This window comes from Sus scrofa, chromosome 15 (genome assembly GCF_054392235.1).
Source record: "Sus scrofa isolate SSC_HxYL_T2T_F1_AM1 chromosome 15, Sscrofa_HxYL_maternal_Yorkshire_Landrace_v2.0, whole genome shotgun sequence".
NCBI classification, from domain to species: Eukaryota; Metazoa; Chordata; class Mammalia; order Artiodactyla; family Suidae; genus Sus; species Sus scrofa.
Window position 1 is genome coordinate 150,130,589 of NC_139397.1, and position 25,796 is coordinate 150,156,384.

Consider the following 25,796-nt stretch of genomic DNA (forward strand, 5'->3'; position numbering starts at 1 on the left):
TGTATTTCTGATGCTCTGAAAAACTGTACAACTACAAGACCTCGTAAACAATTCTTAACTGCTTAACCTTCTGGGGGGGGCGCCACGGATGAAGGTCCCCGGGTTTTATGACCCTTTGCTGGTTTACTGCAGTCTGGGTGGGTGGAGAGCAGCCAGTTCTAAGAGTCTTGCTTTCCCTTTTTTCGTGGACTTGAACTTGAGCCTTAGGGAGCCCCTTGATAGAAACGTGGGGAGATAATGAGAAAGAGCCTGGACCCCGGGGGCTGTGCTGTGCTGCGTCTCCACCGTTCATCTCCCGTGTCCAGGATGGGGCATCTGGGCCACATTTGAGGTTCCTGCAGACAAAGGTGTGTCCAGAGGTGGCTCTCTGGAGCCCTGGAGTTAGAGGCTCGCAGGAAGCACGAAGCCCTTTTTCAAGGTGATTTTGCTGTGCGGGCCTCTCTTCTTCCATCGCAGCCTCGGCCTCTGTTCCCTACCCCCAGGGGATTCATCAGGAAGCCCTCAGAAGGCACACTTACCTGTACCGCCGGCCCTCCCAAGCCCCGGCTGTCCTGAGCGACATGCTGCTCAGCTCTCCCAGAGGCGCCTGCTCGGCTCTCCCAGAGGCGCCTGCTCGGCTCTCCCAGCAAGGTGCCTGCCCATCCTGTTTTCCAAAACCTGCCTTCGAGCCACAGCGCAGAGAGTAGCAGATCTTCCTAGGGGTCCTCACTTCATAATTCACATCATAGATGGATTGACTTCCCTCCCTTTGTTTATTTTATTTTGGCCGCACCTTTGGCACGCAGCTGCTGGCCTAGGCCACAGCCACAGCAACACAGGATTCGAGCCACGTCTGTGACCTACAGCACAGCTCATGGCAACGCCGTAGGATCCTTAACCCACTGAGTGAGGCCAGGGATCAAACCCACAACCTCATGGTTCCTAGTCGGATTCATTTCCACTGTGCCACGCCAGGAACTCCCAGTACTTCCTTCCTTTTTAAGGCTGAATAATATTCCATTGTATATATACAGTGCATGGATTCAACCAACTGCAGATTGAAAATATTCAGGGAGAAAAACTCCAGAGTTTCAGAAGGCAAAACTTGAATTGGTCCCGTGCCAGCAGCTGTTTATATAGCGTTTAAGTTGTTGTGCGAGGCGTTATAAGGGATCTAGAGGTGATGGAAGGTATGCAGGACGGTGGGTGTAGGTCCTGAGCAAATACGGTGCCACTGACGTGAGGGACTCGAGCAACGGTGGTTTGTGGTGTCCGGGGGGGTCTGAGAGCCAATCCCCCCAGATACGAACCCCATTCTCTGTATCCATTCATTTGCGGGTGGGCACCTGGGTTGCTCCCTGCCTCGGCTGTCGTGACCAAGGCTGCTGTGTACAGACACCTCTTTGGAGCTTGAGGTTTTAATGTCAAAACTACAACGTGAGAAAACTGTTGAAAATGGCTGAATTTAAAGATGCCCGACGGGGAGTTCCCTGGTGGCACAGCAGGTTAAGGAGTCAGTGTTGTCACTGCAGCAGCTTGGGTAGCTGCTGTGGCACAGGTTCGATTCCTGGCCCAGGAACTTTGATCCCTGGCCTGAGTGAGGCCAAAAAAAAAAAGAGAGAGAGATAGAGTTGGAGTTCCCATCATGGCGCAGTGGTTAACAAATCCGACTAGGAACCATGAGGTTGCGAGTTTGATCCCTGGCCTCGGCTCAATGGGTTAAGGATCCAGCGTTGCCGTGAGCTGTGGTGGAGGTTGCAGACACAGCTCGGATCTGGCGTGCCTGTGGCATAGGCAGTGGCGACAGCTCTGATTAGACCCCTAGCCTGGGAACCTCTATATGCCGTGGGTGCGGCCCTAGAAAAGACAACCAAAAAAAAAAAGAGAGAGCGAGAAATGCCCAATGTTAGCAAGGACCTGGGTTGAGAGACACCGCAGGGAAATTCCCCGGCTCACTCATGAACTTGGTAGATCATGGAGACAGAACAGCCTGATTGGTGGTCTGGAACCCACGTGGTGTGAAAACACCTGCCCAGACCTGCCCACCCGGGCTGTCTGTTGTTTAGGTGACTGGGAAGTATTTCCGGCATTCGTCCAGCCAGCTTCAGATGTCATCAGTTATTTCTCCCATGTGTCCGTGCTTCCAAACCCATGGCTTGTGCTGCCACCGTCGTAGAAACACTTTCAGGGAATTTCTACAACTTTTGTTAAGAAAATAAATGACTCCTGCCTGAAAAAACTCATACCTATTACCCACACGCAAAAATGTGCAGTTCCTTATCAAAGTCTTATTTCTGCCCTAAGGAATTCCTTGTTTATTTTATGTAGCCCTCGGGGCTTGAAAGCGTTCAGCTTTGCAAATAAAATGGCCAGAATGCCTGCTCCCCGTGGTAGGAGTTGTCTTGATGTTGATGACACACGGCAACCCGACCCTACATAGGACAAGACCAGACAAATACCATTGTCATGTCTCTAAGATGAAAATTAAACCACCAGCGAGCCCAGATCCTACCTAACGTATTTGTTTTCCTACGTTGAAAATTATTCTGCTTCTTGCTTTTCCTTAAAGAAAAGGTGGGGGCGTGTGTATGTGCTGTTGTCAATGCACAGATTTAACCACGTAGCTTGTGGATTTGCGTCTTTCAGCTTCCCGTGGGGTCGTGGGACATTGACTTAGCAGGGTACCGCATGCGGTTTCATCCTTTACACCCAATTCATGTTGTTTTGTTTCCCACGTTGGGCTCTTTTAGTGCGACTAAGGTGGCTGGAAATGCTTGTGAAAAGGTGAATCAGTCAAAACCATCCACTACCTTCACGGCCAGGGAGTCGCTCACGAGAACTCTCGGTGGGAGAGGACGGGCGTGGGGGACGGAGGGGAGATGCCGCTCGGGCCCAGGGGTGGAATGTCAGTGTTAGGCTTCAGAAATGTGTCCTGCTGCGCCGTCAGGCGGGTGCCGGCTGGTGGCGAAGGTCCTGGGAGGTGGGGAGAGGTGGAGGTGGAGAGAGGACGGCTTCTCAGGTGTGCCTGTGGCCCCACATGGGGACCAATCAAGGTGCGATTTATGTTCATTAAGCGCTTGTCAAAACTGAAAAATTTTCTAATCAACAGCAATCTAGCGGCGGCCCCGCGATGGCTGGGAGTGCCGCCTTGGCCTCATCGGCTATTTGCCTGTTACAACTCTAGGCTAAAAATCTGCTGATGATTACATTAGGCTAAGCTGCGAAGTAAATGAACCATATCTTATTTAGGTGCCACGAGCTTCAGTGGAGTCCTGCCCCGCAGGGCACTTGATAGCGTTTTATGGCTTTAAAATTAGTGTAGCTTCGCATTTGCTGCAGGGTGCTGGATGTTATGCCTTTGAACTCAATAAGCAAAGGGAAGGGGGCCTTTTGTTTTTCTCCCTTATTTTTTCTCCCTTGCATTTTAGCAATTTTGTTTTGCATCTTTTCCAGACAACGTGTTGCCATAAAAATGTCTGACTCCCCTATACATGTCCCCCCAACCCCCCCAAAAAAAAGAAAGAAAGAAAGAAGAAAGAAAAAAAGGAAAAAGAAAAAGGGGGAGAGGGAAGGGAGAAGAAGAAGAAAAAGTAGGAAATGTCATGTGTTTGCAGAGGGCAAGACTTGTCTCCCTATGCGGAGAAGTGAAAAATAGCTTTGCCTGTGACCCCCATGGGTGATCACGTTGGAATGGCCACTGCACGTGGGGACAGCACGTCTACCTCGGGAAATGCCCACGTAAAATGAGAGAGCAAATATTTCAGTGCTTTTATTGGACACAAGCAGTAAGAGCTGATATCATTTATTAAGGGCTGTGGCATTCTTTAAGCACTTCATATATTATCTCAGTTAATCATGACAACAGCCCCATGAGGCAAGAACTATTATTCCCCCCTCCCTTTTTTTAAAAAGATGTGGAAATGGGTGGAGTTCCTGTCGTGGCTCAGTGGGTAACGAACCTGACTAGCGTCCATGAGGACGCGGGTTCGATCCCTGGCCTCACTCAGTGGATTAAGGATCTGGCATTGCCGTGAGCTGTGGCGTAGGTCCCAGGCACGGCTCAGATCTGTTGCGGCTGTGGCTGTGACTGTGGCTGTGGTGTAGGCTGGCAGCTTCTGCTCCGACTGGACCCCTAGCCTGAGAACTTCCATATGCCAAGGGTACAGCCCTAAAAAGACAAAAAATAAATAAACAAAAAATAAAGATGCAGAAATGGGGATCCAAGATGAGTAAGCAGCATGACGCCCCCTCCTTAGTTGAGGCAACCAGAAAACCGTGGTCATCTGGGGACCGACTGCTGTTCATTTGAAAGGAATCTGGTGATATCGCTGTAACCCTCCTTGGCAGGCCGTAGACAGCATCAGGGAAGCAGACTCTCTTCTGAAGAAGCAAATGTGTTAGGGAAAATAAACAAACAATGAGACTTCTAAGCGGGCCTAATCAGTGTTTTGAAATTAGGAAAGTATTTAAATTGTGTGATGGGCCAGAACGGAAGTGGGACTTTTTCTGACCTACCTTGAATAGAAGGGGGAAGTAAAGGCTGATGAGTTCCCAGTGCGGCTCAGAGGGTTAAGAACCCAACTAGTGTCTGTGAGGTTGTGGGTTCAATCCCTGGCCTCACTCGGTGGGTTAAGGATCTGGCGTTGCCACACTGCAGCGTAGGTCACAGGTGTGGCTCAGATCCCACGTTGCCGTGGCTGTGGCGTAGACCAGCAGCTGCAGCTCTGATTCAACCCCTAGCCTGGGAACTTACATATGCCATGGGTGCAGCCCTAAAAAGGAAAAAAAAAAAGAGAAAAAAAGCTTATAGCCCTCATTCGTGTCCCGCAGTCATTAGTGTCCTCAGAGGACAAATGCGTGTGCTCTTAAAAATCTGTTCCTTGAAGTTTCATCCCGTGACCACTGAAGTTTTAAGGAGCTTCGGAGAGCTCTAACCATCAGCACGGTGAATGTTCCTACATAACTGAGGATTTCCAAGATCTAAACACTGGTCCAGTTGTTTCAAGCCACATTTAATTTTTAAAATAGTCTCAGAGCCAAGGAAGATGCTGGCTCCTTGAAGTGGATCGTCATGAACTTTCACTCACGCTGGCCTGGAAGACAGGAAGCCGCTTCCCTTTCCGACACATTCATTTTGTACAGGCTGGGTTTGAGCACGCATGGGTTACAACGGGGTAATATTCAATTTAACCTAAAATGAGAAAAATCTTTCTTGCAGCGTAAGGCTCAATATACCAGGTCAATCAAGACAGATACAATCAAGGAGCAAGAGGTATCTTCATAATTCAATTTGGAATGTTCTGCTATTTTGATTTATGTTATAATAACCTATCCCCCTGGGCCGATGTTGGACTTGAACCCACTCTTGTTGGATGCTAGCTGTTGTCGCACGTGAGCGGAGAGGTTTGTTCTGTAGGGTCGAGCTCCCCGTTGTACGTGATGCTCCAGGATCCTCCAGGATGCTTCACCAACCCTCTCTGTTACCGTGTCTCAGGAACAGTGAAGCGTTTGTCGTAGGTGTTGTCTTTGACTCAGTTGCCACTAGACGTACGACTTGCCAGCAGCTGCGGTCCTTCCTGAGGTGGGCTCCAGGTCAGGTTGACATGCATCGGGCAAGGGCTCTTCTGAAGCAGCTCCAGAAGCAAAATGCTGGAATTCTGTTGGCTGCCTTGGGACAGGAAACTGCTTCTCATGAGGCTTTTCACTCTGAAACGTCCTCCTGCCTTGCTGTTACTGTGATTCTTTGGCAAGAAGGAGTTAGGTGATCTGAAGGGAATGGGGCGGAAGATTTTTCATGGCATTTTTAGGGCGTCGCTCTCCTCCATGCCTACCTATGATTGCCTATGAGGCTCTTGTTTATTATTCGTATGTTGGACTTGAATGTTTGCTTGTTCTCTTCGAAGGGGTGAGATGGTGTAGGTCCTTATGGATTAGCCCTGTATTGGATTCGTTTCCTTTTGAAAATGGTATTAAGTGGAGTTGGGCAACAGCAGAGCATCTAACAGTGACTTCTCTCGCATACTCTTTTTGAGCCCGGAAGTAAGGGTTCTTAAAAGCAGAATTGATATAAACTGCTGTTGCTCTTGAACCTGGGCGTTGGTGAGGCGTAGTGCCAGCAGGGCAGCCTGAGGTCTCCCTTTCCTCCAGGAGACAGGCGGATCTGCAGACCGCATCTCACACCTGCCCCGGCCCGGCTCTGTGGCTCTTCCCCAAGCTGTGTGTGTAAAGTCGTGCACACAGAACCCTTGGCTGTTTTGTGAGCATCAAACTGGACAAGTAGGTCTCAAACTTTGGTCCTTAAGGCCCGTTTACCTTCTTAAAGATTGAGGAATCTGGAAGAGCTTTTGTGTCTGTGGAGTATATCTGTTGATGTTTATCGTGTTAAAAATTAAAACAGAAAAAGTCAGTATGCAATGTAATTCATTAAAAATATAAATATAGATCAAGTGTGGAGATAAAAATTTAGCATTTGAATTGAGTTGTCCTGTTAGCCTCACATAAACACCAAATTGTGGGGAGTCTGAACAAAAAAAGAAGGTGAACTACCCCAGTAATTTTTTTTTTTTTTTTTTTTTTTTTGTCTTTTGTCTTTTTGTCTTTTGTTGTTGTTGCTATTTCTTGGGCCGCTCCCCACGGCATATGGAGGTTCCCAGGCTAGGGGTTGAATCGGAGCTGTAGCCACTGGCCTACGCCAGAGGCACAGCAATGCAGGATCCAAGCCGCGTCTGCAACCTACACCACAGCTCACGGCAACGCCGGATCGTTAACCCACTGAGCAAGGGCAGGGACCGAACCCGCAACCTCATGGTTCCTAGTCAGATTCGTTAACCACTGCGCCACGACGGGAACTCCCAACCCCAGTAATTTTTATACTGACTGCATACTGCAATGGTAATATTTTGGATAGTGGGTTAAACAGAGTATCACATTAGAGCTTTGAATAAAATAGGGAGTTCCCTTGTGGTCTAGTGGATAGGATTTGGCACTTTCACCACTATGGCTCAAAAATCCCCCTGGTCTGGGAGCTGAGACCCCGTATCAAGCCGCTGCATGCCTTGGCCAAAAAGTTTTTAATGAAATAAAAATAATATTACATAATTCACACTTTTTATGAAAAAGATATTTTCCAAAACCGAAGGAAATGGTGAGCAGAGGAGCAGTTTTTCTTTTTTTTCAAAGGTCTTTAATGTCAGACTGGAGAGCTGGAGTGTCACTTCTGTTTCTGCCTTCAATCTGTTGTGACATGTTGTTTGGGTTAAAGTCTGTGGAGAAACTCTCATAGGGATTTATTTGTTTTTAATTTATTTTTATTAGAGTGTAATTGATTTACAGTGTTGTGCCGGTTTCTGCTGCACAGCAGAGTGACCCAGTCATACACGTATATACATTGCCTTTCTCATACTATCTTCCATTGTGTTCTATCCCAAGAGACTGGGTAGAGTTCCCTGTGCTGTACAGCAGGACCAAACTCTGAATGGAAGAGTTTGCATCTATAACCCCAAACTCCCCATCCCTCCCACTCCTTCCTCCCTACCCCTTGGCAACCACAAGTCTGTTCTCTGTGTCAGTGAGTCTGTTTCTGTTTTGTAGATAGGTCGATTTGTACCATATTTTAGATCCCAGATATAAGTGATATCACGTGGAATTTGTCTTTCTGTCTTCACTTAGTATGAGAATTTCTAGTTGCATCCATGTTGTGCAAATGTCATCATCTTCTTTTTTTATGGCTGAATCGTATGTATAGAAATATTTAGCTGGAAGAGGGAGGAGTATTTTAGTAGCCATCTCAGATGTGGATATTCTTGGGTGCTGCACCCAAACGTGACATGTGGCCATTTCTTAAGGCTTAGGGATTCCGAGAATTTTTCCTGCTTTGTGCCGTTAAGATCCAATGGGCCGTCTTGCTCTTTGAACGATCTTTTATCCGTGCATGTGACGCCATGCATCAGTCCTTTCAAAAAGATTGTTTAACTGGGGTATGCAGATTTCCAGGTGGGGACACGTCTCGTCGAGCGATGACCCCCAGTCCCATTCGTCACCATCACCACCATCTTGCCATGAGCATCTCCAGGTACTGGGAAGCTACACGGTTTCAAAATTCTGGCTGTCCCTGGAAAGCTCAAATTCTGTCATTGGCCACACCCGCCGTCAGGTGTCTTCCTTGCAGTATTTACCCTGTTTGTTTTCAAGAAAATATCTGCCCCCCCCCCCAAAAAAAAAGTGAAGAAGATTTCTGCCAAATACCCAAGCCCGAACGTAGTTAATGTGTGACATCGTCCCTCTTTCCCAGCACCCGAGAGGTATGTTCAGCCTGGGAATGAAGAATGAAGCATGTGGCTCAGGGCTTTTCTGCATCCGCCTCCAGGCTGCAGCACACATGCTTCTGTATAGCACTCGCCGAGGCGACACCCAGGAAGTTAGAAAGCTTCGCGGGCGGAATCTTGAAAAACCAGTAGCTTGCTTTGTTTGTGTTCATTAAGAACATCCTTGAGCGGAACCGTTTGTTTGTTTGTTGTTTGTGTTGAGAGAGCGTGGCGATGAGATGACCGTTCGTCCAGTGCGGTGGTGCTGCCGCCGCCGCGGGCCCAGCCGTATTTATCGCTCTCATCACTTGGCACCATCCACGCAAATTTCAACACCGAGTAGAAAGCAAACGACGTCTTGGAATGGTTTTGAAAATGGCATTGAACGCGTGAGCCGCCTGATGGGGTGTGGACCACCCCACTTTGAGGATTGCTAAGCTCGTCTGTGCCACAAGCAAACACCCCATTAGACTAGCCCTGGCCAAAAACAAAAACAAAAACCAAAAACCCCAAAAAACAAACAAGCAAAAAACCCACAAAGCAAGCAGCAGGGTGTCCTCAGTTGTCTCACCCAGGCAGCAGCACCACATAGTGATGGAAAGGAGTGCGTTTCTCCACACCTATGCACAGGTAGCGGCCAGAACTTACTGAGAAAGCCTGATGGGGACAGAGATTTCTACAGTTTTTTCCATCATTTAATTATGGAAATGCCGAGTCTGAATACCTTTAAAAAGCATGTGTGGAAAACTGGAGTGATGCTGATTGCACTATCTGTACCTGGAGAGAGTTTCAAAACGGTGTATTTTCTCCTGATGATCTCGTTTTGAGACACCAATCACATCACTGATGCATTTTGGTTTCGCTTCCAGAGCTTGTTAACTGCTTTTGGTTCCCTGTGACCCCATGAAGGACACCATCCTTCACCACACAGCCAAAGGTCACAAAGGGTTGGAAGGCAGGGCGGATCGATGCAGGGAGAGTATTTTTAGGGACTGGTGATGGATTGCTGTATTTTGAGCTTAACTTCCAGTGGCAACTGCCCCAGAGCTGACGAAGATGAAGTCCCATCTCCCGAGACCCGCAGGCCGTCACGCACACAGAGGGCGCTGGGGTGGCCACGACAAGACCCACTTAATGTTTTGTTGGCCGTTTGGGGAGAACGCCTGCAGTTGACAAAAAGCTTTTTTTAATTTTCACAAATGTTTACAGCCACGCCCACTGCACGCAGACGGACGTTCCCAGGCCAGGGATTAAACCCGCAACACAGGAGTGACCAAGTCGCAGCAGTGACGATGACGAATCCGTAGCCACGAGGCCCCCAGGGAGCTCCGCGTGCTGTATTTTGATGACTTTATACCCCAGTCCTTGCCGGAGCTCAGGGTCACCCAGGATGACCTCCCACGCCCAGTGACAAGTGACCACGAGATTTTTAGGACGACCTTATTGCAGCAGCAAATCCATGAAGTCTCCTATGGGGGCGGGGGGGCATCTGGTAACCCACCCACACACTGGGGACCCGAGCCCTCTCCAAAGGCAGCCCCGTGGACGGTGGGCGCCAGGGCGATCGGTGCTTCTGTCAGCAAGCTGAAAGCTGTGGGTCTCTGCCACGGCTCTCAATTGCTAGCAGCTTCTTCTCAGTGCACCTCATTTGCATCTGGGACATCAATTAGCATGTTTGTTGAGGCTAATTGAATGAAACTCAATCATAGCTCTTAATTGCTTGACTATGTGAAAAGAAATCACATTAATGCAGCTAATTAAGTGTACGGCAATAGATGCAACATAATTAGGAGGAAAATGTAAAAAACAGGGGATAGCAAAGGTGCCGGAGCAGGGTGGCGGGAGGGGGACGCACTGCAGTTACGGAGCCATAGCCGCCCGTTTGGGGACGGTCCCTCTGCTCTGGAGCCCGCTTGGAAAAAATAATCCACGCGGTGGAACACGGACAACTCGAGGAGAAAAATGCAAATAGGTTTGCAATTACTACTTTTTCAAGCTGTTGAGGGGCCGGAGATGGTACCTCTGGGGGGCCTGGCTCTTGAGTGGGCCCCCGGGACTTGTTAAGTGCTGTTTAAAAGTACTTGGCTTTGAATTACCCTCATGCCTTGTTAAAGGGTTTTTTCCCCTTTTATCCTCCATCAGCATTTTCTACCAGGAACACGGAGGAGGGTAGTATCTGTCGCATTTGCATATCAAAATCAAGCGTGCCGGCTTTATTTCACCCCGCGAGGTCCCTACCTCAGACCGTCAGGCGGCGGCGCGTCCCACTTCTGAGGAGGCCAGGATGTTTAGCAGTTGTAGCTTTAATTCCTCAAGTACCAAGCTGGGGAGAGATGAAAACGACGAGTCCTTTCAAAAACAGAAGACTCGGTGTCGATTCTCTGGGGAGAAGCTAGAAGCCTCCAGACTCGCGGGTCTCCTCTATAGCCACCTGTTCCGAAAGCACCAAGCTGGAAGGCTGTTGTGAATGAGGGCACGCATGTTGTAAAGTTTCTTTAAAATTTTTTTAGGGGCTCAAAATCCAAGAATTGCCAGATGTACATTCCGATTAAAAAAAAAAAAAAAGCAAAAAACCTAGTTCCTCTGAACTTTCAAAGCCTAACTCGGGCAGGAAAACAGATCCCCCAGCCCACGCTGAGCCGAAGATAAATGAGTTCTGTCCCCGCATTCAGATCCAGGGAGCTGACACTTGGTACATTTCTACAATAATTTTAAATAAAATATCCTGGTTATTGTATGTTAAAACATGCCTATTAACAAAGAGACCATGCTGAGACTCCGTCACTCTCTGATTAGCCTCATTTTAGAGCCCATAAGCCATAAATGCTCAATTACACTCCTGTTATTGTATTTTAATTTGTTAAGAATTGGCATTAAAGAAGAAAGTTATAGCAAGTTGATATTTTTAAAGGAGTAACTGTTATTCCTCATCAACAAGCGTAAACTTTGGTTTCGCACCTGGAGTTTGCGTATTTTCGGCAGATATGAATGGAAGTCCATTCAAGAGGTGAAGAACAGTCTTTTTCTGGATGATCCTGACCTCTGGCCCTGCCCTGAGCAAAGCCCCCTTCCTTCTTCCCTGTGCTTCTTGCTTCCCGTCCTTGTGATGACCTTGGTCACGAGACGCCCTGCGTTTCCTCCCGTCTGCCTTCTGCTTCAGCGTCATTTAATGATGACTCTCTTCCCATCCTTGGTTAGCCTTTCAAAACCACAGGTTTTTTTCATCGTGGGTTATATTTGGGGGGAGGGGGCGGCCCAAGAGTCTTCATTCAAGTGGACTCTTCAGTCTGTTCCCAGCTCAACGCAAACCCCATTTCCTTTCCCCGAACCCTTGACGGCTCTCCTCCAAGACGCCCGGGCCCTGGTGACCCCAGCCGGCCTGCCGGGCCCACGTCCCTCCCTGCGCCACCCTGGGAGATTAAATGCGCAGCTGGGCGAGCCCAGGGGTATCAGTGCCTTTGCTGCCAGGCTTCCCAGTTGACGGCAGACGTGCCGAGGCAGGTGCTTCCTCTGGTTCTTCTTTTTTCTTCTTCTTCTTCTTCTTCTTCTTTCCCTCTCTTTATTTATTAGGTGGCTCGCAATGTTGTGTTAGTTTCAGGTGGACAGCAGCGCGCATCGGTTATACACAGACACTCCTTCTCCGATTCTTTTCCCATTTAGGTCACTACGGAGTATTGAGTAGATTCCCCGGGGCTACACACGCAGTAGGTCCTTGAAACGCCTCCGGGTGCGTGGACAGTGGTGTGTATATGTCAGTCCCAATCTCCCAATGTATCCCTTCTCCCCAGCGTTTCCCCTTTGTAACCGTAAGTTGGGTTTTGAAATCTTGAAGCCGTTTCTGTTTTGTGTGGTCTTTTGTATCATTACTTATTTGATGCCACAGATTAGCGATTTCATATGGTATTTGTCTTTCTCGGTCTGACTTACTTCACTTGGTATGATCATTTCTGGGTCCATCCATGTTGCTGCAAAGGGTGTGATCTCATTCTTTGTTGGGGCTGAATATTCTCCCATTGTATGTACGTACCACGTCCTCTTTCCCCGATCCCCTGTGGATGGACATCTAGGTTGCTTCCATGTCTTGGCTGCTGTGACTTGTGCTCTCATGAACACTGAGGTGCCTGTATCTTTTCAAATGATGGTTTTCTCCAGATAGATGCCCAGGAGTGGGATGGCTAGATCATCTGGTAGTTCTACATTTAATTTTTTTTTTAGGGAACCTCCATACGGTTCTCCGTAGTGGTCACACCAGCTCACATTCCCACCAGCAGTGTAGGAGGGTTCCCTTTTCCCCCCACCTTCTCCAGCATTCTGTGCCCTCGGAAGCTTTTGTCTTACACCTTGTCCGGCTTTCCTCGTCCCACGGACGGGGCCTCTGACCCACGCAGTTTGCTTCTAGATCTTTATCTCGTTCTCCTTCTGTGTCTGTCAACGCCGTTGATTAGTATTTACAAGGAAACAGCCCGTTTTTCCAACCTCCCTTGGTCCCTTGCGGCCTGCACGTTGGTTGCTTTGGCAGTTGTTCTAAAATTAGATGACTGGACTTTATTGCTTATCCTAAGTACAAATGTATTGGCTTTTTCCTTTTACATTCTAAGAGGAATCCTCCAAGATTCTGCCAAGGAAGGGCCCTGTTTATTTCATTTCCTGGTTAGGCGTCCAACACATGCGATATTATTTACCCAAGAGTGATTTCAATGGGATATATCCTTTCTTCATGTGCAGTGTTGATTTAATGAAATGCCTGCAGATTCAAGGGGGCTTACTGCCCCCCAAAGGCATGAAAGCATCAATAACTCCTATTTTGCCGCAGGCAGGGCCCTCCCCCAGACTTCCAGTGACCTGCTCCTCTTTCCCTGCTCACCAGCCAGTTCTTCAGCATCGCCGTCGTCCATGTCGATTGACACAAAGAGGTCACTGTGTCCCCAGGCTTCCCTTTAGTTCCATGGTAACTGCCAGTCATTCACTCCAGAGCGCAGAGAGCAGCAGGGTCCTTTTTCCGCGTATGGGGAGCCGCCTGGAGCAACAGCGCGTGCGTATAAACAGTCTGCCTTCTTGTTAACCTCCGTCCTTGCGTGTTCATGTTTTCCCACCGCCAACCCCACTGACCCCGCAGCCGTCGCCTTGGCCCTGAACAAAATGCTTGACCTCTTTCTTAGGGCTTTCACCTGGGTTCCCCCCAGACAACTTCAGTCTGATCTAGACGTTTCCTGGTCTTGCCGTCAGAGACGAAAAGCTTATTACAGAACAGTTCCTGCTCCCTGGAGTTTGACCTGCAACTTGCAGGAAGAGCCCACGTTCTTCAGATCCCACCTGAGAAGCTGTTGCTCACAAAGTAGCCTTTCACGTGTGTCCTTGCCGTCTCCAGCCGGTTCTGCGGCTCTGGATGGAAGCATCTCCGTGTCTCCAGTACTTCCAGGGCCTGGGTTGGTTCAGGACACGGGGGCGGCGCTGATGGCGCTGTCATGATGATGTCACCATGGGAGACAGATCTCGACCTCCTTGTTTTGAAATCATTTGCCACCCGGGAAGGGCCGTGGGATTAGAACTGACGATGTCTAATAGCACATCTTGTTCTCGACTGTAAAAGGTCCTCCTTTTAATCTCTCCTGGGTGTTTAACCTTTTGAACAGGACTACATGCAGAACGTTCATGGCAAAGAGATCGATCTTCTGAGAACCACTGTGAAAGTGCCAGGCAAGAGGCCCCCCCGAGCCACGTCCGCCTGCGCGCCCATCTCCAGCCCCAAAACCAACGGCCTGGCCAAGGACATGAGCAGCTTGCACGTCTCACCAAATTCAGGTAAGCGTATGGCCGACACGGGGGACCAATCCAGTCCCACCGCGGTGATGGGTGGCACCGGCTGGGGGACAGTGCTGAGCTTTTCGGATCACGTGGACCCTTTAGCCGGTCCATTGTAGGCTAAGGTTCACAAGTCTCATCTCTTTCCCCTGCACCCCGGGGTTTCATGACTGCCAGCAAGCAAACCGTGGCACAGCTACACAAACCACTGGGCTCTTCCAGGGCTGGGCAGTTGAAAGTTGAGTTTGACACGTGACGCAGGGGTTAAGGGCCTTCTAAATAACATGAGTTCATTGTGAAAGTGCCAAGGGTTAGCGTTAAGTATTGTGTAATGACTTTGTGTAGAAAAAAGGAAAAGCCATTTAGAGCAAGTTTTGAAGGACACCATTGGACCTGTATAAAAGTCACATTCTCCCAATTTTGGACTGTAACTGTCGTGTCATCCTTTAACGCAACTCTGGTGTTCTTTATTCTCTTTTAAAGGCGAATTTGTTGTTCATCCAGGATCAGAGAAAATTAGTGTCTTCTCAACGTAGACGCGTTGAGAAAGTCCTGGCATTGGTGTGCAGGGTAACCCCTCCAGAGTGTGGTGGTTCTGTTTTGTGAAGAGTCTTGGCAAAGTGTGCTCTGGCTTCTCCTTCCCCATGATCCATCATCGGGGAAAAGCTGGGAAAAACCACTAAGCCCTCCCACCAACAAACTCAAGCTCCTCCAACAAATTTCGCAGTTGCCGCCTTTCTTCTTTCCACCCTGCGTCTGATTGCCTCACAGTGAATGTCATTTCTAGCATGTGCCTCTGCTGCTTAAAGATGCCCCATTTCCCCCTTTCTGCAACATTAAATGCTTTTTAAGAGAACGATGCTGACCGCACGGTTCCGTGGCACGGATGGCATTGGTTGGCAAAAGCAGGGTAATAAGAAGGACACAGAATTTGGGGTCCACCAGCCTGGATTCTTCTGCCCAGGGTGGCATGGCGTTGGGCAGGTGACTGGACCACCCCCGACCAGCATATTGGGCTGATCTTGCCTGGCCCGTCAAGGTCACAGAGGTGCAGTGACAGGTGAGATCTCGCACAAGTGCTGGGGAAGCTCACAAAGCACAGAACAAACATCAGCTGTTGTTACTCATCAAACAGAAGGAGGCCTCCTGATAACAGAGACGCTAGTCCATTCCAGAAAGGTGAGACGGTTGCTTTATGGGTCTCAGGACCTGCTGACCTTTTTTCTAAGAGATGCTTGAATTTTCCTTTTCGGGAGGAAGTGCTGCCTCTGGGATGAAGACAGAAAAGGACCCAAGGAAACAAAAACATGTTTCCATAGTAAATAAAAAGCTAATGTCTTCATGACTTTCTTTCTTTATGCAAAGTGCTTACAGAGCACCTGTTCTGCGCCAGGAATTGTGCATATTCAGTGGATATGGAGAACTCCTATGCCCGGCAGCTGGTTATGCCTTATAACCAACTAACTTTCCGCTTCCCCTTCTAACCCGTCACGTCACATCTGTCCATGTAGTTATTCAAGTCAGCAAACCTGTGACGTTTCTAATGTGTGCCGGCCACGGTCCTCAGCTCTGGGGACGCAGGAGGCTAAGACCCAGTGTCCACCCTTGGGGAGGTGAGGGAGGCGAGCGGACGAGCGGGCGCCAGGCTGCAGCTCCTAGTCGGGTACGTTGGGGGGTGTGGAGGCCCAGGGAGGTGTGCTGGGCCCTGTCCCGGGGCTTAGGGGCTGCTGGGTGGGGTGAGAGGAGAGGGTGGGAGCCTGCAGGCACCTGGGGAGAGTCCTAATGGATTGGAGGCGTGGCCGCTGTGAGATGGGGAGTTTCAGCTCCATCTTGAGATCTGTCCCCTCTGGGGCTAAACTGCCACTTCCCAGCCGAAGGGAAATGGAACGTTTGATAACAAACAGCAAATACGAAATCGCCATATGAACCTCATCATGTCCCCGGAGCGGTTATGTCATGGGCCTTGGCGCAGGGATTGAGTTTTCTGAGGCCAATTGCTCTCTCGTTACGACTCTTGCTCTCGGATGAATGGGAGGGTTTGGGGCGCAGTGGGGGCCCTTCTCCATGGTCACACCCTCAGTGTGTCATAGCACGTCCTTTCAACCCTCAGCGGGGTAAATCCCCACCTGGGGAGTCTGGTAGATTGTCGTGTTCTGTGGATCCCAAGTAAGGGCTCGGAAGTGGGAATCTGACGTCCGCAGGATCACGGCACCACTTTGGGGGAAGAAAGTGCCTTGGGGTCACGGGGGCGCCCCAGGACGTGGCACCCTGGGCTAAGCCTGCAAGGGGTGTCCTCGGCTGGCGTCCAGCAAGAGTGACCTCCACCTCACGGTTTGTAGAGCTCCCTCGTGTGAAGGAGTCTAACACAGCAAATGAAATTCCGTAAATCGGTGCTACTGTTAAGTGATGGAGTTTCAATTAGAAATAGGAGTCCGGAGTTCCCGTCGTGGCGCAGTGGTTAACGAATCCGACTAGGAACCATGAGGTTGCGGGTTCGGTCCCTGCGCTTGCTCAGTGGGTTAACGATCTGGCGTTGCCGTGAGCTGTGGTGTAGGTTGCAGACGCGGCTCAGATCCTGCGTTGCTGTTGCTGTGGCTCTGGCGTAGGCCGGTGGCTACAGCTCCGATTCAACCCCTAGCCTGGGAACCTCCATATGCCGCGGAAGCGGCCCAAAGAAATAGCAAAAAGACAAAAAAAAAAAAAAAAAAAAAAAAAAAAAAAAAAAAAAAAAGAAATAGGAGTCCGTTATTCTAGAGCTATTTGCCAAAGAAACTGAACTCACTCCTTCACCCTCTCTCCCACTCAGAACCCATTTGAATTCTGCCATTTCGTGTTAGAGCTTCGGATTCACTGAGCGTGTTTGTTTCTTGTCATGCTGTTTTCTTTTTTATTGGTTTTCGCTCAGCGTTGCTGAAGTGGATCAGTGTGTTGTGCCTTACCGTCTAGAAGTTTTTTCATTGTCATACACCTGACGCACCCTTGTACCTGAATCCTTGTGTGTAACTTACTAATGCCTTAGAGTAAAAGTCCACTGGGGAAATGACCCAATCAATAGATGCAAGCATTTATAAGACTCTTGGTACTTATTTCCAAATTCATTTCCAGAAGGGCTTTCTATAAAATACTCTCCCCTCCATAAAGCGAATGCCTGTTTCAGCTCTACACATTTTTAGAATCTATGCTAATCTGATAAACAGTACGAGTATCTCGAATTTTAATGTATTTGGATTTGTTCCATTAGTAGAGAGGTTGAACATCTCATATGTTTATTGGTAGTGTGTATTTCTTATGTTGTAATTGTTTAGATGTGACCTTAGCCCACTGCTGCATAGGTACTTGTCTTTTTCTTATTGATATGTAAGAACTCTTTGTATATTAAGGATATTAACACTTTGTAACATATTTTGCAGATATTTCCCCAGTTTACTATTTGCTTTTTAAATTTTAGAGTCTTATTTACATTATAGAGGTTCCTCCTCTGTGGTGTATAATCAAGTCATAGGACTTGTACTTCATAGTTTCAGCTTTATTGAGAAAGCCCTTGATAATCCTGAAATAAGATCATAATTCATATATGTGTATTTGTGAATTTCATAATTTTATTTTTCCTTTTCCCCTTTTTTATTTTTTTGGGGTTTTTTGTTTGTTGGTTTTGTTTTGTTTTTGTCTTTTTAGGGCCACACCTATGGCCTACAAAGTTCCCAGGCTAGGGGTTCCATCAGAGCTACAGCTGCCAGCCTACACTACAGCCACAGCAACGCCAGATCCTTAACCCACTGAGCAAGGCCAGGGATGGAACCTGCGTCCTCAAGGTTGCTGTCATATTTGTTAACCACTGAGCCATGACGGGAACTCTCTTTTTCCCCTTTTTTGATATTTAATGTCTAATCCTCCTTTAATTTGTTTGGGTCTATTATGCGTAATAGGACATCTAGTTAAATTTCTTATTCAAATACATCTGATTGTCCCTCTCTCCTTGTTGAGTCATTTCCTTTTCCTGCTGACTCTGTCACCTTTATTGTATAACCGGCTCATTTAGTCGAATTAGCCGTGTTTCTGGCCTTGAGTGTTTAGTCCACTGACCTACTTTCTCCACATTGTCTTACCTTAAGGATTGACCACCTTGTCTTAAATTCACGACTCAGTTTATATCTGGTAATATATAACCGAGTGCCATATTATTCTTTGACAGCTTTTCCTGGTTATTGCCACCCATTTATTTTTCCCAATAAACTTCGGAATAACTTCGAAACCTTCTCTCTCCCCCTAAAAATAATCCTCTTGGCCTTGCTGTTCATCTGTGAATTGATTGCGGAGGAGCTGACATCTTAACTGTATTGATTTTCTTATCACAGAACACAATTCTTTCTCGGTTTGTTCAAGCTTCTTATGTATCCCTCAGTAAAGTTTAGCATTTTTCTTCATTTAGAATAGATCCCGAGTGGGTCCTGATAATCCATTCTGTGGCTTTATAATTTGGGAGGGACATGGTGAGACTAATATTTGGGGGGGGGTTGTCTATTATATCATCTAATTGGTAAGAAATAAGGAAGCGCCCAATTTTTGTATTTTTATATCCAGCCGTCTTACCGACCTCTCCATTAGCTGGAGTAATCATCCAGACTGTTCTCTTGGTTTTCTAGCATGAGGTCGTAATGCCGTCCGTGTTTCCCATCTTACGGTGCCCAACTGTATGAAATGCTGGCTTTTAGTTCCTTCCAACCAGTTTCATGATGCGGATGCTTGTTGCTTTGCCCCCGTACCAGTCCCCAACTTTCATTGCTGAGTCTGCTGCCTGCTCAGCCCTGATGAGCGCTCTGGAGAGTCAGGGGGGCAATGTAAGACCCTCCCTCCAAGGATGTTACCCTCCGGTGGGGGAGAGGAGGAGGCAGAAGACAAACACACACATAAGACCATCAAGCTGGTGATAAGCACAGAAGGGGCAACTGGAAAGAAAATTACTTGTTGGAGGGGGAGTCTTATGTTATTCCTAGTATTGGGGAGTGGTTTGCCGGTATCGGGATGCTTGGCTACATTTTCCAACACTAAAATGCTAGAAATGTGCTGATCTTACTATCGAGCTTTGCCAGGGCCTTGGGGAGGAGAAGGGGAACTACCCTGCATCCTGCTTACCTGCGCTCTGGTGGTCCAGCCTGGGCCTCACTCTGGGGTTTGTAAGCTATGGAGGGCAGAAGCACTGCAGTAACGATGGGGCGGCTCCCAGCTCCACTGGGCAGCGTGGGAGGCAGGCACCTCGGGCCAAGGGACATGTCCAAGAAGAGCTGGCCGTGGCATCCCCACCACCAGCACCACGGGGAAATCCTGGGGAGGGAATCCTGATGTGGGTGCTGATGCTTAGAAGAGAAGGGTGCAGATGGGGAAGCCCAGACTTCTGCGAGGCAGCAGGAAAACATAAATGGGTGGCAAGGAAAGGCAGCTCTGACCGTGAAGGCTGTCACTGAAGCACACCAGCCTGCCCACGACCTTGCACCGCTGGTCAGAACTGACCCCACCTGTCTGCCTGTGCCTCACACCTGCTCCCGGGCTGCAGAGCCTGATCAGCCCACATGCTCTGGCTCATAAATGTGAGGGGACAACCCAGATTGGTGGAAACCAACAGCCAAAATGTGAAAGTCCAGCATAAACAAAAGGACAGCTGCTCTTAGAAGAAAGAGAGTCGGAGGAGTTCCCGTGGTGGCGCAGTGGTTAACGAATCCGACTAGGCACCATGAGGTTGCGGGTTCAATCCCTGCCCTTGCTCAGTGGGTTAAGCATCCGGCGTTGCCGTGAGCTGTGGTGTAGGTCACAGATGTGGCTCGGATCCTGCGTTGCTGTGATTCTGGCGTAGGCTGGCGGCTACAGCTCCAATTGGACCCCTAGCCTGGGAACCTCCATATTCCATGGGAACAGCCCTAGAAAAGGCAAAAAGACAAAAAAAAAAAAAGAAGAAGAAAGAGAGTCATGATTTGGGGAGATCGAACTTAAGAGGAAATTACAACTACTATTGTAAAGATTTAAGAGGTTGGTTAATGAGTTGTAAATTGAAACAAACCTACAAACTATTGTATCAAAAACCTAGGGAGAAAGAGTTCTTGGGAATTAAGGGGAAAAGGCTGCAAAGGTGAAAATTTCAGTATTGGGTTAACTACTGTGAAGAACATGACTGAAGGCAGGATTGGTCGCCAAAGATATAACAGAAGAAAACACGCTATAGAGTTGACGATGGAAATGCCAGTGTCTTCGAGTCTGAAGAGTGAGGTATCCAATTGGATGGGGGAGTCAGTTTTGTGGACATAGGTCCCTGGGAGCCTCCAGGAGCAGGGAAGACAGACCTCGGCCTTCTCAAGAGCAACTCTGTTCCTTTACAAGGACAAATAATTTTGAATTGCGAAGCTTATGTAGAGCCATACTTATTATCAAGCAAGTGTGAAGACCGAAAAAAGGTGTTTTTAGATGATATGCAGGAACATAGAACATTTTCCTCTCAATGGATTTCTGAAAAAACTACATGAGCATCCACTCCAGCAAAAAGAAGAGAGAGGCAAAGAAGGAGAAGGAAAGGAAGAGGAAGAAAAGGAAGGAGGTGGAGAATAATCCAGAAGATACTTGTTTATCCCTGTCTGGTTAAATTCCCTCTTCCCCATCACAGCTTCCCCTCCTCCAAGGTCATGGGCTCAGCATGCCCAGGGCAGCATCAGCTACTTGCATTCTTTCAGGATGGCACCTACATGTCATTCTAACAGGATCCATCCTAAGCCACGTTTTAGAGAGTCCGCTCAACTGCAGTGTCATCTGTGCTTCCAGAGAAGATGGTCAAATGTCCAAAAATATTTTCTGACGTGAGTTTTTGGCTGGTTTGGTAGAACTGTATCCACAGAGGGCAGATGATCGTTATGTCAGTGCTGACGGGAACTCGGACACTTAAGTAGAAAACAGGAAAGCACGGGGCCAACAGCAGGGACCTTGGAGTCGGAAACACGAAGCCGAATTCCACCTTCTCCACGTGAGGACCTTGTGCAGGTGTCTGTAAACCCCAGCTCCCCCATCTTCAGAGTGGGAAAACTGTACCCCTCCATCCTTGGGTGGGGGCTGCGTGCTTTTCCAAAGCCTGACCCGGGGTCACCCTTCAGAGCTCCGTCAGGAACCCACCGTGGGCATTGTGCTCATTCCTGGTGAAGGAAGAGGGTTGAGAAAGGATGTTTTTGCATTCACTTTGTAGATACCATGACGTCTTTGTTTATTTTGGCTTCCAGTAGACACCGTAAACGGGTTAGACTCACTAAACCCGCGCCTCTCAACCTCCGCCATCCGCCGCATGACCGCAGTGAGTCGGGCAGGCAGGTGACGCGCCCTTCACGATGCCCCCAGGTCTCCACGGGGCGCTCTGCTGCAGTTCTGAGGGCTCCATCCTCCTCGGATCCCCGCGTTGTCCGTAACTCCTGATGGCGACACTTTGTTCTGAGACGACGGCTATCTTCTCGTTCCTAAAGTGCATCTTTGTTGGGTGTGTGTCTATCCAACCCGGATTGATGCTTAGACCTTTGTGAGAGGAACCCTTCCCCCTTCCCCCCCCCACAAGCCCCCACGCAGGCCCCCAGCGGTTTCAAAATATTAAAGCCGTCGGGAGGGTTGAGTCTGATGTTCTGGGGGGGGGGCCGGGGATCTCCATGTGTTTTGAGTATTGAACTGCCGTTGACATCTAAAGTCTCAACCATGCTGTTTTGCTCCACACTTCAGTAATCAGGACATCCAGCAAACCCATAAAAAACCAAACTAATAGCATGAATATTCAGTGACCTAGAATACTAATTATTGTCATGAATATTAATGCGATCGGACTTGCTTTTTCCTCTCCTCTTTCTCTCCCGTCCTCTCTCTCTCTCTCTCTCCCTCTCTCTTTTTTTCCACTTAGCCGGCTCTAAAGATGGGTCATAATGAGAGCATTTAAGAGGGAGCGCGCTCTCCGCCGTGACAGGGACGGCGGAATAAGGAGAGCTTGATTAACGCCGAGCACTTGGGGGAGAGATGAGAGGCTTCACGTGGGCCTGTTCGGGGGAGGCAATGAGACACCGGCGGCTCTGTTGCTGCTCCTGGAGATTAATGAGGCCTAAGAGTGCATTAGGAACAGTGACAAAGGTTTGATCTAATGGGCTCAGTCATTTTTCCTTTGAGTGACAGACGCACAGAAGTAATTGGCTGTGCAGAATGGCAGCTCATTGGCGGTACTTAAGGATACATTATCCCCGTTGTGTGGCCCGCAGAGGCTGTTTATCAAAACTGCTCACACTGCAGACGCCGAGTCGCTAAGCTGCTGTTACAGTGGTAATAGCTATTAAAAAAAAAAAAAAAAATCACGCACCATCAAAACTAGATCCGTGGTTGTCGCGTAGAAACAAAGTTTTTCTTTGTTTCGTTTCAGATGGTCTAGGAAACATTGTAATAACTCCCGAGTCCGTTCTGTGCACCCGTGAGCTGTGCCCGGCTGTCCCCATGACCCCTCCTGCCAGGTGGAGTTGCACACTCGTTAGGACTGCAGAGCCTGCCCCTAGCCCCGTTCCTGCCGCAGCCACCCGGTTATTTCCCACACGTAGGAGTCTGTTTGCTGCACGGGCCCGCCAATATCGTAAATTGGATGCTTTGGTTAAACATCCTTCTCAAAACTTGATGCAACACTTGCCGATGACGGCTGCCCTCTTGGTTGAGAAATAATTGGCTCCAGAATACTCCCCAAATCCGTACCATGTGGTGCCGCCTGCTTCCACAAACCAGGTTTTTTATTGGGGTCGGTGTTGATGGCTCGTTCATACTTCATGATTTTTAGATTAAAAATAAGAACGTCTGGTGGGGTTCCTCTAAGCCTGAACTTTGAGGAACTTGGCTCTCTCTGAAATTCAATGACGCTGAAGTTACTCTTTTATTCTTTACAAGAGTTTCGGCATCTTCGGCTTTGACGAGAGATGCCTTCTTACTCTTGGTCGTTCCTGCGTGGATCCGTTTCTCCCACCGAGGTTTAGACAGAGGTGGGCTGTATTGTTTCCATCATTAAGTTGCAAACTCCGAGGCGTACGCCGTTACTTCTCTTCCTTTGTTATCCTCGCCTCGTTTCGTGACCCAGCGAGTGCTTTTTCCCTGAGGAATATTCGCAGCGCCCATCGTGTGAGGTGTGCGTGATAAACCTGGAGGATGAGCGCTGTTTGCGGTCCCCCACGGCAACAGTCCGGGGTTGAGATCATCGGGGCACCGGTCGCAGGGTCTCGGGAGCGTGTCGTCCCATTGAAGGAAGCCGTCTTCAGGTACTCGAGCTGGAAGTGCACCGTTCTTTTCTGTAAGAACCAGCAAAAGCAAGTCGATCGTTTTGCTGATTTCGGCTCAGCACTGAAGCGGGGTGTGGGCAGCACCGACCTGTGTCTGCTGGGGACAGATAATCCGGACGAGTAAATAGAAGTTGCTTTAGAAACGTGGTCCCCTCTCTCCACAATGTGTGTGTTGCATGGAGAACAGTGTTTCACCTGCGGACGTGATGCTTTCAAGATCTGCAAAATGGTCGGCTTGGGAAGCGCTAGAGGAAAGACGGGTGTTCTGAGACGGGGGTCAGCAGCGCTGACCCAGAGGCCTCCAGGAAGGTGGCTGGCCAGGGCCTGGGCTGGACCAGGGCCTAGGGAGAGCGCCTCTCTGTGCCGGCGTCAAGGCCATGGCTGGCCCGCTTGCTGTGGTGTCATTGCTCACACGGGCAGAGGAGAGCTGTGCAAAATGGTCCCGATGTTTTGAGCGTATGAATGGTTTGAGGAGCCACTCATATGGAAACCTCTCCTCTCTCGGGAACATTCCTAGTGAGCGGTTAACCCCCAGACATCCTGGCTCATGAATATATGCAGCCCCGTTTCGCATCATCAGACTTCCAAACATGGAGTTCCTCTGTGCTTTCACTCCTACAGGCTCTCTCTGTTCAGTCCCAAGAGATGCTCATAGGAGGCTGCTGGATAGGATGGGGTAGGAAGTCGTCTGGGTGAGCAGGTCTGGGGGTGGGGCCCTGTGGGCACTGCGGCTGCCTCCCCAAAAAGGCTTGTAAAATTCCGTGAAAGCCAGAGAACTGCCTGCAGAGCAGAACTGTAAAGTCACAATGAATTTTGGGCAGCACATACCTATTGCACATTATCTTACGGAGGAGAAAGACTATTTTTTTTTTTTTTTTTTTTTTTTTTTGTCTTTGTGCTTTTTCTAGGGCTGCTCCTGCGGCATATGGAGGTTCCCAGGCTAGGGGTCGAATCAGAGCTGTAGCCACCAGCCTGCGCCAGAGCCACAGCAGCTTGGGATCTGAGCTGGGTCTGCGACCTACACCACAGCTCACGGCAACGGCGGATCCTTAATCCCCTGAGCAAGGCCAGGGATCGAACCCACCACCTTATGGTTCCTAGTCAGATTCGTTAACCACTGCGCCACGATGGGAACTCCAAGAAAGACTATTTTAAAGAAGGGACTATTCTGCATGGCGGACAAGTAAACAAAACAATCAAATTAAGATGCAGGGGGGCAGAGTACCAGACAAGAAGCCAGAGACAAGGTACAAGCATCTTGGGCTTCCTGTTTTATAAAACATTATCACTTGAATGCCATAATTGTGGGGGGTTTTTTGTTTGTTTGTTTTTTGTTTGTTTGGTTTTTTTTTTTTTTTTTTTTTGCTGAAAAGAAAATCCTCAGTTTTAGCCTTGTTCCGAGTAATGTGGCCATACCTCATTATCACTATATTGCATATAAACTTGTTGGTGTCACTTGTACCAAGCAATAGCTTGTAGCTTAGTAAGCACTATGTCAGCATCGTGTAAATGAGTGTGAGTAACCATTCGAGGACACATTCCAAAATCTGCTGTAGCAGGTGTCTCTCACGCTGATACAAACAGGCAGGATGAGACGTGCAGGTATTGTTTTACAGTGACGAATGCTGTACCGCCTCGCTGGAAAAGGCTCTGTCTTTGGAATAAATATTTCAATCCGTTTCTAAGTATCAGAACTTTCCTTCAGATGTGTTCCTGTTTTCACCCTAAACTGGCCGACACCAGCCCTGCCCATCCTCAGGGTGCAGCAGCAGGATCCCCGCAATGGGCTGTTGGGGGGGCCGTGGGGTCTCTCGCTCACTTGTCCTGACCATCGGGTCATTGCATTCGTCCTTCGGGGGCATCACGGCCCAAGCCCTTGATTTCTTTCCTTTCCACCTTTCCTTTTATAAACTCTACCTCTGACGGCTTTGGTGTAACCTTTGGCATTCGGGGAGACAGGCAGCGGGACGAGTGGGATTGGGTGTCTCAGCGCCCAACGCTGCCCTGGCCCATGTGCTCAAGAAACACCGTCCAGTGAATGAGAGTTGGACTGCACGCGGCGTGCAGAGGCGAGGCGAGAAGCGCAAGCAGTGTACATACCAAGAGACGCCAGCCCGAGAGAAATGGGAGTCTAAAGTCGAAATGAGCAGTATCACCATTCTTGTTAAAAAAAAAAAAAAAAAAAGCTATAGAGAAAAGGAAAACCAGTGCTAACGTAAAGTAATGACAGCTAATACCGTCTGAGGCTCTGCAGTTCGCAAAGTGCTTAACGCAGTTTGGTCTTTATGTCCCCACAGGGGGTCTGTTAGCATCATTATCTCCATTTTATCATCATCATTGTGGCTCTTCTATTCGTTTCACAAATTATGAAACTGAATTGTTTTCAAGATGCCAGGTT

General features: G+C 48.7%; 1 protein-coding gene across 16 annotated transcripts in view; it reads left to right on the forward strand.

The window, feature by feature from the left end:
• Positions 1-25,796, forward strand: part of AGAP1 (ArfGAP with GTPase domain, ankyrin repeat and PH domain 1) — a 558,467-nt gene that overhangs the window by 351,106 nt on the left and 181,565 nt on the right. For all 16 annotated transcript variants that reach the window (XR_014829145.1, XM_021075539.2, XM_021075540.2 and 13 more), the window contains one exon: positions 13,916-14,084. Coding sequence is in view for 15 of the 16 variants with exons in the window: in XM_021075539.2 (XP_020931198.1) it covers positions 13,916-14,084 (169 nt within the window). In the remaining variant the exon portion in view is untranslated. The remainder of the gene's footprint in view (positions 1-13,915; positions 14,085-25,796) is intronic.